This window comes from Lissotriton vulgaris, chromosome 5, assembly GCF_964263255.1.
Source record: "Lissotriton vulgaris chromosome 5, aLisVul1.2, whole genome shotgun sequence".
Taxonomy (NCBI): Eukaryota; Metazoa; Chordata; class Amphibia; order Caudata; family Salamandridae; genus Lissotriton; species Lissotriton vulgaris.
The window spans coordinates 1,798,758,140-1,798,778,459 of NC_141693.1; the positions used below are offsets into that span (position 1 = coordinate 1,798,758,140).

Sequence of the window (20,320 nt, forward strand, 5' to 3'; positions counted from 1 at the left end):
CTAGAGCCAGCATGATGTATTACAGCCAATGAGACATAATGATCGCAGTGCCAGAAAAGGGTAGCCATTTTACATTGCAGTAATTTGTCTAATACATGCGTTATTTATTAAATTTGCATTGTAAAATTTGTCAGGGATCCTGAAAAGGATTATGCATTTGGTCCATGTTAAAGATCAGATCACTGCCAGATGGGTCATGGAAAGAAAAGTCAGTGGAAGCGAATGGAACTCCTAACTGATGCAATCAGCAGACACCGTTCAACCGGTAGTGTGGGAAGACCAAGTGTGGGAAGACCATCAGTTTGTGTTTTATATAACAATTCACCTCATTTTCAAATAAAGACACAAGACTGTACATGACTGGTTTGTTTTTATTAATAAAAGTTGTGTAGCTTTGCTCCATAGAATTGCACATAATCACAACCACGCATCATGTAGAAAGAAGGGGGTGGGGGGAGGGACTACCAACAAGGCTGAACATACACACATTTCTTCTCAACAACAAATTGTCTCCACTAGCCTCAAACTGATCCACCTCTAAAAAAAAAACCTAATATATCGCACCCTACAGAGATATGAGCAAGCCACACATTCCTGCAGGTGATTTGACTTAACTGCATAGTGGTCAGGGATACATTCATTTGGGATTTTACCTTTGAATTGAAGGAGGCGCATTATGTGCTCTGCTTAGATTTTCCACGGTATCATGATGTGGTGTTGGTTAGTTTCATACCACTTACCACAAACTAGCACAGTGTTGGGGCACCCTTAAGAGGTCCAGTCTCCTAAATTCCCAACTACTTTCTTTCCAAATGTTAGCACTTCTTTTACATACATCAAGACTCACCTACTACATGCCTACCGCAGTGCAAGCAATACTGATCTTAGGGCTAAATTTGATTGCTTCATTTGCTGGTGATAAACATTAATTAACACACCTGTAAAAATGGGAATAAGAGAGACTTTGAGATCTTGAGTTGTCCTTGCTCTTTAAAGCTTGCAGCAAAGCCAGGTATTTCCAGTTCTGGACATGAAACCACGAGAGGGGTGCATGATCTGCACCCCAGGGGTTGTATGACACGTTTGCATACATGTACAATTTTCCAATGCAAAGAATGTTCAGTAAGCCACATTTTAGCCTCACAACAGGGAAGGATTCAATCATGTGAGATACCACAGCTTGAGAAATGTAGCTACAAATCAGTAACTTTTCTTCTCTTATGTCAACATGCTATGGCCCAGGTGTGGCATATGTCCTTCGTCTCTGAATCCCCAACACTGATCGGCAAAACAGAGAGCCTTTTCAGTACATTGCTCAATTTTCCCACTCTTAATAGAATTCTCACTCTTAATAGAATTCTGTGTTCAGAATGTGGCAGAGTAGCAAAGTAGAAATCCTGTCTCAACTATATTTGGCCCATGATCACTGATCTGTGCTGAATCAACCGTCTGGAAGAAAAACTGATTTCCAAGAATTTCTCAGGCAATTGTTTCTTAGGTGCTGTTGATGGTGGCACTGAAGTGCCTTCTCATGGCTAGGTTACTGGGTAACCATGCACCTTGAGCACCAAAATGTCCACGAAGTACAGAAGTATTGCTTCCCGGCTATGTTTCTAATTTCAACCAGACGCACCCATTGTTGCACTTTTGAAAAGTGTAGAAGTGTGTGATATAGAGCACTGCCTGGAAAAAATGCATAACCACACGTTCAGACATAGCACATTTCTGGTCATGTTAGTGGTAAAAAACGTGCCTCGTCGGGGCTTAACATAGCATTTCATTTTTTTTTCTCCAAGAAATTGAATTATTAAGCAAAATTTGCTAGAAATGGGAGATCAGGCACTTGGGAGTGCAGTTGGTCTTTTAGAGCAGTGTGTGGCAAGATCATACCTCCTTCAGGATGTGCACATCTCTCGGATGGGCTGAGGTGGGCACGTTTTGGCTCTGGATGGTCACATTTTCCCATGGGGAAAGACAACCTTCCAGATCTGTTTCTTCCTATGCTGCAACATCCCATCTTGGGATAATGTACCAACCCCATGCATTCACTGAAAGGCGATGCATGCCAACACTTTGTCCATGAGCAAAACCAGCAATGTTGAGGCGGGAGGCATATAACTGCTCGGAGACAAAGGTGAAAGCATTCAGGCCCTACAGTGTAGCAACAGAGTCTCATCACTCACAATCACCAATAACATTAATATTATACGTTGGATTAACTCACTTTTTTCTGGACTGAACGACAGAATCTTAGTAAGAATCTGCACTTAGGGGCATGAGCTTCTAGACTATTCTATTTGACAGCATAAAGAAAGGTGAAAGGAGAATGATTTACTGTTGCGTTTTATTAAAAAATTGTACCTTCACAAATGAAATTCTAACTAGAAGTAATTTGATCTTTAACTATATTTTCAGCTTGTAGTCCAAGTCAAAAAGGTTTCTCTATAATTATCTCTGCTATGCACACATATTTTATACATCAGTGAGGCTTTGGCAAAAGTAATTTCCTTCCATTTTGATCTACAGTCAAATCGGACAGCTAACGTTTTGTACTAAATCCAATGTAGATACGATATTTTAGTGCCACCCGAAAGCAAGCGTTTTTCATCTCTGGAGCACTGTTTCAGGTGCTCGTGTACTGCATGAAAGGGGAATAACAAATGCATCATCTGAAATTTTAAAAAGGACTTTTAACTTGTTCCATATTTAAAAGCACCGCAATGTAGGAGATCTTGATCCTTATGCAAAGAACAAAAATAAAAATTTGCCGCCAAGTATGGCACAGAAACTACTTCAATCTAACTGACCACAAGTAGATGTGAACACACTAATCGCACTGGACAACAAAAACACTTTCTATTAAGTAAAGCACTTAAAGGCTTATTTAAAGTTTGGCGAACAAGGTATCCTGACACCAACTTTGTGAGTACCCTGTCCACCAAACTGATGGTCTGCCCGCTGCATTAAGGATTGAGCGGACAGTTATGTTTGCATTGCTGGAAACCTTACAACGGTGGACCGACTGAGTTTGAGCAGTTAGTCCAAGACCTTTTGGCCTATTTGAGCAGACGGCCCAATGTACTTTTTTTTCTTGTTTGCGATCATCTGAATTTTCCTGGATGTCCTAAACATAAAAAAAAAACACATTTGACCTTCACATCCTGAAACAATGGAGTTTGTAATTGCTTTTCAGCGCTGTGGTGATCAGATAAGATATTACAATTGAAAACAATTAAGCCAGCTTTGAAATCACGTTATACTTAGTTGTCTGGGTTACACAGCTTTCTAGAAAATAATTCTATGCCCCACAGCAAATTTGTCTGTGAAACACTTTTATGCAAAGGTTAAATTAAGTTTCTTTTTCCAAATAGAGTGCTAGACTGCTCTTTAATTTTAATAATTAGGTGGCATGTTCCATCACTACCACGGGCAGGGTGAAGGTCCTAAATAGAAGAATTCCTCAAGGAATAGAAAGTGGGAACACTCAGACTTGTTTCGACTCCTTATGGAATATTTCCAGTTCTACATATTTTGCCCATGGTGGGAGTCTGAATATACATCATATTATCCAAGATAGTCTTTTCTTTTTAATCATTCTGTGTGAAGACAACTGCAATAGCTCCTCAACCTATTGTGATTTCAAACAGTAGCAGTGAAAACTACATCTTTTCTCTACAAAAGGCAACCATGTGGTGCGTGACATTGAACATAAGACTACTTTTCCTCTCTTAGGAAGTTATCCTCACTCTTAAAAAACAGATTCGTTTTGACAACGAATTAAACTCAACAGAACTACTCTGAGGAATCGTTTGACTGTTCTAACAGGATGTGCATCGGGTGGTCCATGTTTGTTTGGGCTTACGCCACTATGTGAGGACCACGCAAGAATCTTATTGTGACACTTCTTTTGTGAGAGAGCACCATTGTCTCTATATCAGAGTAGGATAGTCATTCTCGGACTAACCATCTTCAGGCATTTGGCATATTCTTTAGTAACGCAACAAGCTATTTAAAAGACGTGTCCTCCATCTGTCCAGATTTCTCTCCGTCCTCCCAAACCAATTCTTCGAGGTACAGAATACCCTTCCCTGAGTGGGTCTGCTGCATGGGAAAATCAGTTCTGTGGATTGCTTTACTTCTTTTGTTACTTTTTGGTGGGAAGGAACTTTGGCTGTGGGTGGAATATGAATAAAGGTAGGCACTGCTGTCTCTTGGAAATAAAAGCTTTAAAGAACGGAGGCTTCAAAGCTCTTCATGTATCCGTTCCTTGTCTTCATCGCTCTTCAGCTTCAGCTCCTCAGGAGTTATCTTGCCATCTTGGTTGCGGTCTTGGTTGCCAAACATGTCTGCGATGGACTTGTCATGATCGGCACCAGGCATCAGACGGCCTTTTCCTTCAGCCACCTGGTTCAGGATAAACGTGGAGAACTGCAAAGGAAGGAAAACAAGTATTTAGGACAGTAATCACAGCCAAAGCAGATGCTACACAATAATTATGTTTTCTTTTCTGGAGGTATTCTCCTCCAGATGAGAGCTGAATGTATTGGCTTTATTAACAGGCAGCTGTCACAAGTTTTCAATAATGAGCATTAAAAAGGTCTTTGAAAGGTTATTGCTGAATACTGATTATAGCTACTGGAGGACTTCTTATGGTCTTTTTCTCTTGATTGAAATGTATTGCAATCTATTGTGTTATAAAACTCAATAAAAAAGATATTTAAAGAAAAGTTATAAGGGTTACATTTTGTGCAGTCACTTTATATGATACTGCAGAGAAAGGACATGAATAACACTTCCTATTCACCTCTTCAATGGGAATCTCTCCATTCTTGTCCAAATCCATGGCCTCGAAAAGGTTGGCAGGGGGATCTTCCAGCCAGACGAACATGTAACCATCGGGTACGCCTGCTTCTGTGTGGAGTAGTTCAACTTCGAAGTGGAGCACAGCGCTGCCGGGCACACCGCGAGCTATGGTGGTAGAGTCAGAGGAGGATACCAAGTGATTAGACTGCAGTACATTTAACTTATAGGATGCTGTCTCTTTACACTGTACATCATTCCATCCAAACTTTTAGAAGGAATATTTCTTTGCATTTATTAAGACTTCGTTGTCCTTATTCATTTTTTTTTAATACACTTCAGCACTTCAGTTGGGATTTCATAAATTAAAAACAATATAAATACAAACAATAAAGCAATTAAGATGTACCCAACAGCCTTAAAACAAGCACAGTGGACACTCCCTCATATCAATGCAGTTTACAAATGTTATTAATGGACAGTTCAACCTCAATAAAACGAAAAATGTATATAAATATTCAAATACATTGTTGACTGTTCATAGGCCTGCTTCTTTAAACAATGGTTTTAAAAGTTTTTTTTCCTTCGGTGTAAAAGTAAAGGGTCACAAATGTAAAACACGTACAAATTGATGTAGGGACCTTTTATCACATTAAGAAGCCTTGATAGGTATTTAAGATGTCAACCTTAAGTAAAAGGCCCAATTAAAACATATATGTCTTTAAATTGGGCTTGCTACATATAATAAATATTTACCAATCCCTAATTTATCTTCGAGTGTTGCTAAAACCTCCGCAATTTTTGTTACTCCATATTCTCTGTAAACTGAACATAAATGAACACTCGCACATTTTCTCCTCCAAATACACCATGTTTATTGATAGTCGATGGCTTGGAAGTTTAACTATGTAAACACAAAATAATAATAAAGACAATCAGCGTGTGCGATCCTTCTTTACTGCCATTCACTAAACGTACACCCCCTATAAATAATATTGCACAACCACCCTGCACTTGTGACACTGGCTGCAACTAAGAGGCCTTGGTAGGCCAACCCATGCAATGCAGCCACCGCTTTCCAATCCTGGCAGCCCTATATTCACCTCAGAGGCGAGTGATGTTGCACTACAGGAAGGTTTTACACTACTATATGGTGGTTTTAATATCGACTCACAGAGATATTGTATTCATGCCAACATAATCTAAAGGTGCGTGGATGTAGAGTACATCTATGCTTCTCTACACAACCATTACAATATGTTCTTAGTTGGTATGGTGGACATGATAGCATTGCAAGGTGAAATTAAAAAACACATACAACTTTTGTGACACCTTGCCTTTAGAGAAGTCACTCAGATTGAACTCTGTAGTGGGGTGAAGCTCTCCTTTACCATGAGGCACTTTAGATCTTCAACCTGACCTCTGAGCAGTCACCCGCTAGCGAGGGCTCTGGTGTTACACTTTGCAGGACAGCCAGCCAGGGACCCTAGCTCTTCACAAACTGGCTGTCTTAGGAGCCTGTGAATCATTTCAAGAAACAGAAATTGAAACCCCAACATTTGACAAGAGATTGGGGAGGAGGGGGGGGGGGAAACTTTCAGATCAAAGCTCCACTCTTCTCTTATACCACAGTAGAAAAGAGTCTTTATCCTCCAGTTAGAAACCTTCATTTTTGCAAAATGTTTCCCATAACAAATTCATCCAACACCTTACTGAGAAGGATTCCAACTCCACCAGACCCCCTCAGCATTTTCCATCTACACCAACCCCTCTTAAACAGCCTCTCAACTCGCATGGGGATTAATAGCTTGTTGTTTCAAGTATTTGGCGGAGTCAGGAATGATGTACTCACCTACTATGTTCAATATGTTCAGTATACTTTATAAAACGCTGAGCCATTTTGTGGTTGCGGGCGATAAACATATATAGGCAAAGAAAAGGACAAGCCCGGTCCCCACTTTCTAAAACTAATTTGACGGTTTTCGGTATTATTCAGAAATTGGTTAAAATGTGAATTGGACAAGATGAATTCTTAGAGTTAGGGCTTCAATAAGTGAATTACTCAATGAATTGCTGGAAGTGAAGAATTCAGAAAATGCTGATTTTTCACAGAAATCATGAAGACTGACATGCAAGAAGTGGAAAACAAGTTTTGATAAGAAAGCCAAGAATCTGTTAAATCAGATGTATGGGCGAATATATTATTTGACGGCTAATGGATGAGCAAGTGTCTCTACAAGTAATTTTTTCTTTAAAATATTAAAGTCAGGAAGAAAGTTGAGGGCCTGTGCGTTCTTATGTACAAGATTGAAGTTTGTGAGTATAATGTATTCAGTGTTTAGGTATCTTCGGGGTTGATGTATCAAAGGGTTTTACCCATTCCGACTGAATGCAGTCTCAGGCCTGGCGGCCCACTGTTGGGGATGGAGTTGGTACATTGCTTCTAGACACAGGTATGCGTAGCTGGTGTATAGATTCTAAGGGGCCTAACGTACTCAGTCAATGTGTGTAAATAACAATAACCTTGTTCCAAACCTTGTTCCAAATTGTGGCCCTCCAGGTCCCTGAAAATCCCCATGAGAGAAGGATCCTTCAATCAGTTCCTTTGCAACATCCATCTTTTCTTGAACTGTTTCTTCATAATTTGTTTGTTCCCTACAACACTACTCCTTATTTCAAAAAATATTTGCCTCCAGTTACTTACTACTGTCATGATCCACCGGTGCAGGGCTATATTGCGCTATAATATGCAAGCACCCATGCAAACTTTAGTGAATCTAGGCCTAAGTTTATCTACAGGACATTTGTAACTGCAACCAAAATTAACCGGACAGATCTCTTACCTCCATTCTCACCATGGCCCAGATGTGGTGGGATGATGACGGTACGTCGCTCCCCTACACACATGTCCATCAACGCAGTGTCCAGGCCTTCAATCACCTTATTCGCCCCCAGAGTCACTTGCTGAGAGTTTTCATAATCGTGACTGCAACAAAAAGAAGGAATACTTTTAAGATAGTTTTTCTACCCCATTGTTTGCATGTATTTTACTGTCACTGTCTCCCAAATTAGCTGTTCAAAGCCAGTACTGTTTCCACCTGTGCCCACCAAATAAAACTGGTTTGCATTAAAAACAAATGTGACACAGAAGACGAACGGGTGCTTTCTCTATAAACTCGTCTGAAGTGTGTGTCTGTTCTTTAAAGGAGTGTCTGATGATTCTAGACTACATCAGTCGAAGCAATGCACTAAATGCGCACTGAACTGAGATGTCTTAATTCAATCCTCTTGGAGTGGCTCGGGCTGCACTATAAACCTTCAATAACTTAACAAGTTTGCAAAAAGAAGCGCAAGGGCACTGCCCATGATAAATATTCTTTCTTCAGCAAAGGGAACATATTGTAACAAAGATTTGTTTTGCTAAAACATATACTTTTGAGAATGTTCCAAACTGTGTTTGAATGCTAACTTAATATAAAGTCAGTGCAAGGTAAGCGATCATTTTAATGCATTTTTGAAACTCAAACAGACCCAAACATATAGGGCCTGATTACGATGTCGAGCGGACTTGTATCAGCCAGACGGATGTATGACGTTACAACGCATACTTTAACAACACACACCATTACAACGCAATTTTTACAATGCAGGATCCTTTACAACGCATGACATTACATAGCAGATGCTATTACAACGCATGCCATTACAACGTAAGTCTAGGTAAGTATATTATTTTTAAAAAAAATGTAATTAATAAATATTTACTTAATTTTATTTATTAAATTAATTTTTTATTAATATATTTGTAAATATATATATATTTTTTTTTAAATAGTGTAGGTGTTTTAAAATAATATTCTAACTCCAGTTAGTGTAAAAATAGTGTAGGTGTTTTAAAATAATATTTTAACTCCAGGGGGGAGTTACCTGTACCCCAAAACCCAAACCTAGCCCTGAACCCTAAAAATACCCCTGTACTCCATAACCCAAACCTAGCCCTGAACCCTAAAAATACCCCTGTACCCCAAAACCCAAACCTAGCCCTGAACCCTAATAATACCCCTGTACCCCAAAACCCAAACCTAGCCCTGAACCCTACAAATACCCCTGTACCCCAAAACCCAAACCTAGCCCTGAACCCTACAAATACCCCTGTACCCCAAAACCCAAACCTAGCCCTGAACCTTAAAAATACCCCAGTACCACAAAACCCAAACTTAGCCCTGAACCCTAAAAATACCCCAGTACCCCAAAACCCATACCTATCCCTAAACCCTAAAACTACTCCTGTACCCCATAACTATACCTGAACCCTTAAAATACCCAAACACCCCAAAACATATACCTCAGTACCCCAAAACAAATACTCCTATACTCATACTTACTTTTTAAAATTACTTAAATTAATTTAATTTATTTTTAATATTTATTAAATTAATTAAATAATTTTTGGGAATTAAATAAAATGATATACTTACCTATAATTACCTTGTAATGGCATGCGTTGTAATAGCATCTGCTTTGTAATGTCATGCGTTGTAAAGGCATTCGTTGTAAAGGATCCTGCGTTGTAGTAGTTGCGTTGTAAAAGTAGTCCGTTGTAATAGTTGCGTTGTAACGGTTGTATACCCAGCCAGACACTGTCTTGGTCCTGGGACCGACCGCCTTATTTCAATGAGACCAAACACTGTTTGGTCGCATACTCCCATTTCTCAATGGAGCTCGTAACACTAGCTCCCATTGAGATATGGGAGATGTTCATCCCTGCACCCCGCGACATGCATTCAAGGTGCCTGCCACAAGGTGCATGGATCAACAGTGAGGCACCATAGGTGCCCCCCTTGGCCCCCAAATGGGGGCTGCAGGCACAAGGGGGCCCTGCTGGGGGCCCCCCATACACACTTACTGACATGGTTTCCATGTCGGACAGGCCGGCACGGAAACCATGTTGGTAACTGTGCATCGTAATCCCAAGGGCGGAAAGGCCCGCCCTTTGGGATTATGAGCCGGCTCAGACTGGCCGATGGGCTCCACGAGCTAGTCTTAAACCAGCCAGAATGACCGGCCAGTTTACTTTTCAACCGCCAGCATCATCATGCGGCGGCCGGAAAGTACCGAGCGGCCCATTACAATGCGGCCAGGAAGGCTCCAATCGTCAGTTGGAGCCTTTACAGGCTACATTGTAATCGGCCCCATAATTGTTATGTATAACGGCAGATTCTTGATCCTTGACAAATGCTTTACTGAACCACCATAAAGTGCTGAGGAAGGGCAACAGGGATATAAAGACAGAACCTGGAGGGAGTAAAGCACTTGAGGAAGCAGGGTCGGACTGGCCTTTACGGCAATCGGACATTGCCGGACGGACTTCTCAGATGTGAGGTGTGGCCTGTTTTTTGGCTGTTGGCCTGTTTATGATCTGTTGGGCCGGTTTTTACAGTTGACTTTCCTGATATTTAAACAAACCTGGCCTGCAAGCTGCAACAAGCTCATATCCATGCAATATTTCACACTTGCCCAACACTTATACAGCACGTCTTTACAAGTTCAAAACAGCACTGACTTACAAACATGACCACTTTTTAGCTGTCTAATTCACGAATGGAGGTCACTTTTATTTTGATGGCTGGGCGTATTTTCGGTCCTCCCAGTCCAACAGTGTGAGGAAGGAACCCATTGAATTGCATCATCCTCTTAAAATTGTGGATATGCAGTGCTCACTATTCTAGTGAACACTATGTATCAGTCCAGCAACCCTTATTGATGATTGGTTGTAAGTCAACCTTATAGACCAGCTATCCTAGTAGCGTGGATACGAGCAGTCTAAGGCTAAAGACTCGAGAGGGCGCGTTAAGCCAGCTGTTTACCACACATATACCCCTTGAATACCAAGTGAAAGGACACCACACAAGTGTTATGAAAATAAACAGTTATTTATTTAAAGATCACAACAGCCCTGTACTCTTTATGAGGACAGGGTACTAAGCACAAACCAAAACTCTTACAAAAATACTTAAGTTAGCACAGTATATACAAATGCCCGAGGGGCACGGAAAACCATATACTCTGAAAGTGGAATGCGAAATTCCTAGCAGGTAAGTACAGTACTAATAGCTTTTGGAATCGCTAGGACTTGACTAGGGAATCGTTAGATTATGTCTAGGAGGCCTAGGGGACTCGGGTGCAGTGTGTGCACTCTCACGCGAGATGCGGGACAAAAGTCTATGGTAGCTAGGAATTAGAAAGTTAGTGTTCTCGGGCGAACCCGACCTGGTAGGGAGAAAACGAAAGTAGATTCTGACCCTTGGATAGTGAGGCTATGCTGGGGCACCGAAATGCCGAAGTTACCTAGCCCAGGGGCTGCAGCTGCATAGGTCTGAAAAGACGTCGGGAATCCTCGTAGACGGACCAGGAGCCGGAAGAAAAGATGCTGGCCGGTGACCAGTGAAGAAAGTTCAGTCGGATCCAAGCCTGGATCTTGAAGATAGATGACACCTGAAAGCAGAGGGGACCAAGTTCGAGACTACTAGCCAGTAGTCAGTGGGCACCAGGAGGGCACCGGATGGTAGCCACCTCGACTAGGTGAGTGGGTGACGCTTGACTCGAAGATCTCACGGACCAGGAGGCGTTGTCGGCGACCAGGATGGAGGATCGAGCTGTCCCACGAAGATAGAAGCTGTCGGCGTCGCTGGACCCAGGATTGGGCAACAAAGCCTTGGCAAATTCAAGCCCACGCGGTGGACCTAAAATGGCGTCTGGAGTGGACCAGGAGGGTCCGGGGTGCCTCTCTTGAAGAAGGAAGCAAAGGCCAGCCTGGAGCAACCAGACCAGCAGTCGTGAAGTCGTTGGGCGTCGTTCAGAGGGCCACAAGCCAGCCGGCTAGTAGCCAAACAACGCGGTGCACAGCAAACAGCAGAAGGGCCCCACGCAGATCGTGGAGATGCAGGGGGGCTGATCTTGGGTGCTGGAGCTGCGCAGGGTCGGGGCTTCTCGGACCCCAAAGCACTCACCAGTGGAGGACACGGTGGGCTTGCAGTAAAGATGTCGTGCAGTCTTGGCGATCGTCGGTCCCTTGAGGTCTCGTCGCACTCACGGTTCTCAGCTGGGCTGTAGAGGTGAGTAGAGGTCAGAGGGGCCAGGGAAGCCGGGTCTCGTCGAGCTGGGTCGTCGGATTCGTGATGAAGGACTTGCAGCAGACCGCAGTGTTCTTTAGGATGGTGCCTGCGGATGCAGGGTGACTACTCCTTAGCCACAAGGGAGAATCTTGAAGAAGAAATCGTGAAGTCCTTTCGAAGAAAGTGGTATCTTGATTCCAAAGATGATCTAATTTTAACAGGGGGCCCGCTCCCATCTTTATACTAAAAAAGGGGGCTGACCCGGTGACTAGGTCCTGCCTATGGGTGGGACTAGGTGGGGGGTGGTTACACCCCTCAGCCATGCCGGACTTCCCCAGGCCAGGGGCTGGTGTGCCCCTGGAACTGGTTCAGACCGGCCTATGCGTAGTGAGCACCGGGGTGCCACTCAGCAGTCACCTTCCTGTAAAGCCCTGCCTACCCAGGATACACAAAACCATGTCTGGGACGGTGCTAGCACCGCCCCTGACAGGAAACCCTTTGTCCAGGCTCCCCTCGCTGGAAGGACTCCCAGCTGCAGGGGGTCAGACTCGTGTCTGTGGTGGCAGCATCCATTTTGTGGAGCTGAGGCTTCAGTTAACTTTAACCGGGGTTCACAGTTACATACATGTCGTGTCCCTCTAGAAGGGTGGAATGCTAACCCCGTCGCCAGAATTGGCGAGGGGTTAGTATTCCAATTCGTATGACACCTTACTCGACATGTTTTGATAAAGCAATACCAAAGATAGCATTTAACCGCGAGGATTATAATGCACTTAAGAGTATATGGTATGCGATATCATGGAACAGCTATTAGGACTTGATTCCGCAAGCTGCAGACAGGCTCAGCTCATGCCAGAGCACCATCTCACACGATTCCAAGCACTCTGCCTTCAGGATTGTCAAGGCCTGCCATAGGAGTGACTGATAGGAATCTGTGTGTCCATTTTAGGGTTAGGTATAGGTATACTACACCTACAGCAAAGGGTGATTACACGACTTTGCCCCAGCTGTCATGCAGCCAGTTGTGTCAAATTTAGGAGGCCAGCCAGGGGTGGCACAATACGTGCTGCAGCCCCTGGCAGCCCTGGGTACACCTATGCCCTGAGTTACAGGGTCTGATAAGGTGGCCCAGTACCAATTGGTAGATGCACCTAGGGTACATGAGGTAATTTAGAAAGAGAACAGCCAGGCTGTGGGTCTGATTGGCAGGCCCACAGCCAGAGAAAGTCGTAAACCAGTGAAACAAAAGCAAAAAAATCTGGGTGATCATAGGATTGCAGACCCTACTCTCCTACATGACCCCCCCCCAAACTTTGGGACAATAAGCTAACCTTGACCAGGTGAGTCTTCTTGTTCTAAGTGGAAATATCTGGAGAGCCCATCGGCATTGCCATGATCAGTACCAGGTCTATGTTCCACTGTAAAGTCCATCCCCTGTAGGGAAATGGACCACCTAAGCAGTTTGGGGTTTTCACCCTTCATCTGATTTAGCCACAAGAGGGGCTTATGGTCGGTCTGAATCTTGAAGTGAGTGCCAAACAAGTATGGCCTCAGCTTCTTCAGGGCCCAAACCACAGCAAAGGCCTCCCTCTCAATAGCTGACCAATTCTTCTCTCTGGGGGTCAGCCTTCTGCTTATAAAAGCAATGGGCTGATCCTGACCATCAAAATTCAGTTGAGAAAGAACAGCTCCCACACCCAACTCAGAAGCATCTGTTTGGACAATGAATGGTTTGGAGTAGTCTGGACTCTTAAGGATAGGTGCTGTGCACATGGCCTGCTTTAGGTCATCGAATGCTTTTTGACAGCCTGCTGTCCACTGAACCTTTTTTGGCATTTTTTTACTTGTCAGTTCATTTAATGGTGTCACAATGGAACCATAGTTCCTGACAAATTTTCTGTAGTATCCAGTCAGGCCCAAGAAAGCTCGAACCTGAGTCTGGGTGGTTGGAGGAGCCCAGTCCCTGATTGACTGTATTTTGCTCTCCAGTGGCTGAACCTGGCCTCCACCTACAAGGTGGCCCAGGTATACAACCTGTGTCTGCCCTATCTGGCACTTGGTGGCCTTGATAGTGAGGCCTGCTGCTTGCAGAGCCTCTAACACTTTCCTCAGGTGGACCAGGTGATCCTCCCAGGTGGAGCTAAAGACAGCAATATCATCTAGATATGCTGCACAGAAGTCATCCAGCCCAGTAAGGACTTGATTCACCAACCTTTGGAAGGTGGCAGGTGCATTTTTCAGACCAAAGGGCATTACCACAAATTGATAATGCCCACCAGGGGTTGAAAATGCTGTTTTGGGCTTGGCATCCTCAGCTAACCTGATTTGCCAATACCCAGCTGTTAAGTCAAATGTACTTAAGTAGTTGGCAGAAGCCAATCTATCTATAAGTTCATCTGCCCTTGGTATTGGATGGGCATCAGTCTTAGTGACTGCATTGAGACCCCTGTAGTCTACGCAAAACCTCATCTCTCTCTTACCATCTTGGGTGTGAGGCTTTGGCACTAGAACTACTGGACTAGCCCAAGGGCTATCTGAGGGTTCAATGACTCCCAATTCCAACATTTTCTGCACTTCAGTTTTTATGCAGTCTCTAACATGATCAGGCTGCCTGTAGATTTTACTCTTGACTGGCAGGCTGTCACCAGTGTCAACCTCATGGGTGCACCAATTGGTCTGACTGGGTGTCAGAGAGAACATACGTCTGAAAGACTGAAGAACCTGTTTACAGTCTTTCTGCTGATGTTCAGAGAGGCTGCCACAAAAGACAACACCATCTACTGACCCATCATCAGGATTCTGAGTGAGCAGGTCTGGGAGAGGGTCACTCTCTTCCTCCTGTCCCTCATCTATGGCCATGAGCAAGCTCATGTCCTTCCTGTCGACATATGCTTTGAGCCTGTTGACATGGAGTACCCTATGGGGACTCCTGGGAGTTCCAAGGTCCACCAGGTAGGTGACCTCTCCCTTTTGCTCAAGGATTGTGTGGGGCCCAGACCATTTGTCTTTGAGTGCTGCTGGGGCCACTGGCTCCAGCACCCACACCTTCTGTCCAGGCTGATAAACAGTCAGGACAGCCTTTTGGTCATGCCAAGCTTTTTGAAGTTCTTGACTGGCCTTAAGGTTTTCTGATGCCTTCTCCATATACTCAGCCATCCTGGAGCGGAGACCAAGTACATAGTCCATTATGTTGGTTGCAGGCTTTTTGAGAGGTCTCTCCCATCCTTCCTTCACCAAACACAAGGGGCCTCTCACAGGATGCCCATACAAAAGTTCAAAAGGGCTGTAGCCAACCCCCTTTTGTGGGACCTCTCTGTAAGCAAACAGAAGGCAGGGCATCAGGACATCCCATCTACGCCTGAGTGTTTCAGGTAGTCCATGAATCATCCCTTTTAGGGTCCTGTTGAACCTTTCAACAAGCCCATTGCATTGTGGGTGATAGGGTGTAGTGAATTTGTAATTGACACCACACTCCTTCCACATAGCAGTTAAATAGCTTGACATGAAGTTTGCACCTCTGTCAGAGACAACCTCCTTAGGGAAGCCCACTCTGGAGAACACTCCAACTAGGGCCCTTGCCACCACAGGGGCTGTGGTGGTCCTAAGTGGAATAGCTTCAGGATACCTGGTGGCATGATCCACTACCACCAGTATAAACTTGTGCCCTGATGCTGTCTGGGGTTCCATTGGACCAACAATGTCAATCCCCACTCTTTCAAAGGGCACCCCCACCACAGGCATTGGTATAAGGGGGGCCTTTGTTGTGCCACCTGACTTACCACTGGCTTGGCAAGTGACACAGGAGCGACAAAACTCCTTGGTATCCTCATTCATGTGAGGCCAGTGAAAGTGTGAGACAAGCCTGTCCCAAGTCTTTGTCTGGCCTAAGTGTCCTGCTAAGGGAATCTCATGGGCCAAGGTAAGTAGGAAACCTCTCTGAGACAAGGGTACAACCAGCCTCCTGGTCATGCCAGGCTTGGGGTCTCTTGACTCAGTGTACAGGAGTCCATCTTCCCAGTATACCTTGTGGGTACCTGTGGCGTTCCCAGCAGCCTCAGCAGCAGCCTGCTGTCTGAGGGGTTCAAGAGAAGGGCAGCCTAACTGGTCCTTCCCCAGGTCTTCCCTTGAGGGTCCCCCTGAACCCAAGAATTCAACTTGATCAAGTTCAAACTCTCTAGGCTCAGTTTCCCTCAATTCCTGCAGGTCAGCCTCCTCTGAGACTTGATCCACAACCTGGGGCAAGGGGGAAGGCACAGCCTTAACCCTACTGCTCTTTTTCTTGGAAGGTGTCTGGTCCATTGTTCCAGGATCCAGCACCTGTTCAGTGGGGCATCTTCTGGCCTGTGACCTAGTCACAGCAAACACATGTGCTGGCAAACCTAACATTTCCAGATGAGTCCTCTGCTCCACTTCTGACCATTGTGATGACTCCAAATCATTGCCCAACAAACAATCCACTGGGAGGTCTGAACTAACTACAACCTTCTTTTGGCCAGTTACCCCTCCCCAGGAGAAAGCTACAATTGCCATACTATGATTGGTAGTGACATTGCTTGCATTGGTCACCAGGAATTCTGTACCTGGCATGATCTGTCCAGGGTCCACAAAGCTAGGTGTCACCATTGTGACACTGGCACAAGTGTCCCTATAGGCCTGAGCCATTTTTCCATTAATAAAAGGTGTCTGTCTGTATTTGCCCAAAGTATTGGGACTTATGTCAGGGGACATATCCATATCCCCTGTACTGACAAGGACAGCCTGAGTGAGGGTGCCAACTAAGTTGTCACTCCCCTCAGAACCCAGGGTTAACCCTACTAAACCCTTGGGAGGTGCACTACCACTGCTGGCTGTACTAGGGGGCACAGGTGCCTTAGGGGCTGCAGTGGCAGGAGTCTGCCCTCCTCCTTTCTTGGTGCACTCACTAAACCAGTGAGTTTTACTTTTGCAGTATTGGCACCACCTTTTAGATTGGCCTTCTTTCTTCTTTTGGGGAGCCTGACCCCCACCCTCTTTGGGTTGTTGGGGACCTGTCGAAGACTTCTGGTCATTTTGTTCCCCTTTCGAATCCTTACCCTTCTGGTCTGCTTTCTTCTGACCACCTTGATTCTGGCCCTGGTTCTGTTTAACTCTTGTTCTAACCCATCTGTCTGCCTTCTTTCCCAATTCTTGGGGAGAGGTCAGATCTGAGTCAACAAGATGCTGATGCAACAACTGGTTCTGACAATTGTTTAAAATTTGCTCTCTCATCATCAAATTGTACAATCCTTTATAATCAGTAACCTTACTGCCCAGCAACCAGCCCTCAAAAGCCTTAGTGGCACAATCTACAAAGTCAGCCCAATCTTGAGACTGAGTTTTCTGGGTATCCCTGAACAGCACCCTGTACTGCTCAGTGGTTAGGCCAAACCCATCAACCAGTGCATTTTTCAAGACTTGGTAATCATTAGCATCCTCCACCCTTGTGGTGAGGAGCTTGTCTCTTCCTTTACCCTCAAAGGAGAGCCACAAGATAGCTGCCCACTGACTTGGGGGAACACCTTGCACAGTGCAGGCCCTCTCCAAAGCAGTAATCCATTTGTGGATGTCATCCCCTTGTTTAAAGGGGGGCACTATCTTACCAAGGTGTTTTGTATCAAAACTCCTTTCCCTATTGCTAGGTACAATGCTGCCACCAGTGGGGACTGTCCCACTCAATTGTTGCTCTCTAGCAAAGGCAAGCCTCTCTTTGGCCAGGGCAAGTTCTTCCCTTTCAATCCTCAGATTGGCTGCCTTTTCCTTAGCTTCATACATTCTCCTCTGGGGAGATGTCATTCCCCTTTGAGAGGAACGTTGAGAGCCATTGGTATGAAGGGATCTGATAGAGCCTCTTGATAGAGATCTATCTCGTCCATTCCCAATGTTAAGCTGACCTGAGAGTGGCCCCAAGGGTCCCCTAGTGCCCATCTCATGTCTGCTTAAGTTGGACCTGGTTAGTCTGCTGACTTCTACCTGTTCCTTTTCTGCCTCATCCCCTGATACCAAATCATCATCCTCATCATCAGCATCATCTGCTTCCTGAAGAGGATGGTCCTGGGCATCAAAGGGACCCTGTAAGGAGGGCATGTTGCCATCTGAATTAGAAGGGTCTGGGTTACCAGCCCTCCTTGCATCATGAGTCTCTAAGAGACCAATCAGAAAGGCAGTTGTGGGGTTAGACCCCTGCTTAATCTTCCTAGAGGTACACACTTGTCGTAACTCATGGAAGCTAAGCGCAGTATATCTTGAAGGGATGACCTGTGGAGGGTCAACTGACACAAGGGGAACCTCAGTGTTTCCTCCTTTGTCCGACATACTGTTTCTAGTGTGGTGTAAGTGATGCACCTACCTACACTATGTGTTTACCTACTGATCCCTTGCTAAGAGTTGCAGCCAAGGTGTGCTAAGCCTTGAGGAGCTACAACAGCTGGTTCAGTAGAACTCAGAGTATTCTAAGCTTTAGTTATGTGTACCTAACAGTACTTATGTGATCTTTCAACAAGATATTCTTAGGATACGTGTGGTAAAACAACAGCAAGCTCAAATCCCAACCGCTGCTCACCAATGTGAGAAGGTGGCCTGATATGCAGTGCTCACTATTCTAGTGAACACTATGTATCAGTCCAGCAACCCTTATTGATGATTGGTTGTAAGTCAACCTTATAGACCAGCTATCCTAGTAGCGTGGATACGAGCAGTCTAAGGCTAAAGACTCGAGAGGGCGCGTTAAGCCAGCTGTTTACCACACATATACCCCTTGAATACCAAGTGAAAGGACACCACACAAGTGTTATGAAAATAAACAGTTATTTATTTAAAGATCACAACAGCCCTGTACTCTTTATGAGGACAGGGTACTAAGCACAAACCAAAACTCTTACAAAAATACTTAAGTTAGCACAGTATATACAAATGCCCGAGGGGCACGGAAAACCATATACTCTGAAAGTGGAATGCGAAATTCCTAGCAGGTAAGTACAGTACTAATAGCTTTTGGAATCGCTAGGACTTGACTAGGGAATCGTTAGATTATGTCTAGGAGGCCTAGGGGACTCGGGTGCAGTGTGTGCACTCTCACGCGAGATGCGGGACAAAAGTCTATGGTAGCTAGGAATTAGAAAGTTAGTGTTCTCGGGCGAACCCGACCTGGTAGGGAGAAAACGAAAGTAGATTCTGACCCTTGGATAGTGAGGCTATGCTGGGGCACCGAAATGCCGAAGTTACCTAGCCCAGGGGCTGCAGCTGCATAGGTCTGAAAAGACGTCGGGAATCCTCGTAGACGGACCAGGAGCCGGAAGAAAAGATGCTGGCCGGTGACCAGTGAAGAAAGTTCAGTCGGATCCAAGCCTGGATCTTGAAGATAGATGACACCTGAAAGCAGAGGGGACCAAGTTCGAGACTACTAGCCAGTAGTCAGTGGGCACCAGGAGGGCACCGGATGGTAGCCACCTCGACTAGGTGAGTGGGTGACGCTTGACTCGAAGATCTCACGGACCAGGAGGCGTTGTCGGCGACCAGGATGGAGGATCGAGCTGTCCCACGAAGATAGAAGCTGTCGGCGTCGCTGGACCCAGGATTGGGCAACAAAGCCTTGGCAAATTCAAGCCCACGCGGTGGACCTAAAATGGCGTCTGGAGTGGACCAGGAGGGTCCGGGGTGCCTCTCTTGAAGAAGGAAGCAAAGGCCAGCCTGGAGCAACCAGACCAGCAGTCGTGAAGTCGTTGGGCGTCGTTCAGAGGGCCACAAGCCAGCCGGCTAGTAGCCAAACAACGCGGTGCACAGCAAACAGCAGAAGGGCCCCACGCAGATCGTGGAGATGCAGGGGGGCTGATCTTGGGTGCTGGAGCTGCGCAGGGTCGGGGCTTCTCGGACCCCAAAGCACTCACCAGTGGAGGACACGGTGGGCTTGCAGTAAAGATGTCGTGCAGTCTTGGCGATCGTCGGTCCCTTGAGGTCTCGTCGCACTCACGGTTCTCAGCTGGGCTGTAGAGGTGAGTAGAGGTCAGAGGGGCCAGGGAAGCCGGGTCTCGTCGAGCTGGGTCGTCGGATTCGTGATGAAGGACTTGCAGCAGACCGCAGTGTTCTTTAGGATGGTGCCTGCGGATGCAGGGTGACTACTCCTTAGCCACAAGGGAGAATCTTGAAGAAGAAATCGTGAAGTCCTTTCGAAGAAAGTGGTATCTTGATTCCAAAGATGATCTAATTTTAACAGGGGGCCCGCTCCCATCTTTATACTAAAAAAGGGGGCTGACCCGGTGACTAGGTCCTGCCTATGGGTGGGACTAGGTGGGGGGTGGTTACACCCCTCAGCCATGCCGGACTTCCCCAGGCCAGGGGCTGGTGTGCCCCTGGAACTGGTTCAGACCGGCCTATGCGTAGTGAGCACCGGG

At 45.4% G+C, this 20,320-nt stretch overlaps 1 protein-coding gene across 1 annotated transcript in view; it reads right to left on the reverse strand.

Moving 5' to 3' along the window:
* Positions 1 to 353: 353 nt before the first annotated feature.
* FKBP10 (FKBP prolyl isomerase 10) overlaps positions 354 to 20,320 on the reverse strand; it is a 49,528-nt gene continuing 29,561 nt past the window's right edge. The window contains exons 8-10 of the mRNA XM_086924158.1: positions 7,644 to 7,786; positions 4,805 to 4,968; positions 354 to 4,428 (exon numbers count right to left, since the gene is read on the reverse strand). Coding sequence (XP_086780284.1) covers positions 4,243 to 4,428; positions 4,805 to 4,968; positions 7,644 to 7,786 — 493 coding nt within the window. The 3' untranslated portion in view covers positions 354 to 4,242. The remainder of the gene's footprint in view (positions 4,429 to 4,804; positions 4,969 to 7,643; positions 7,787 to 20,320) is intronic.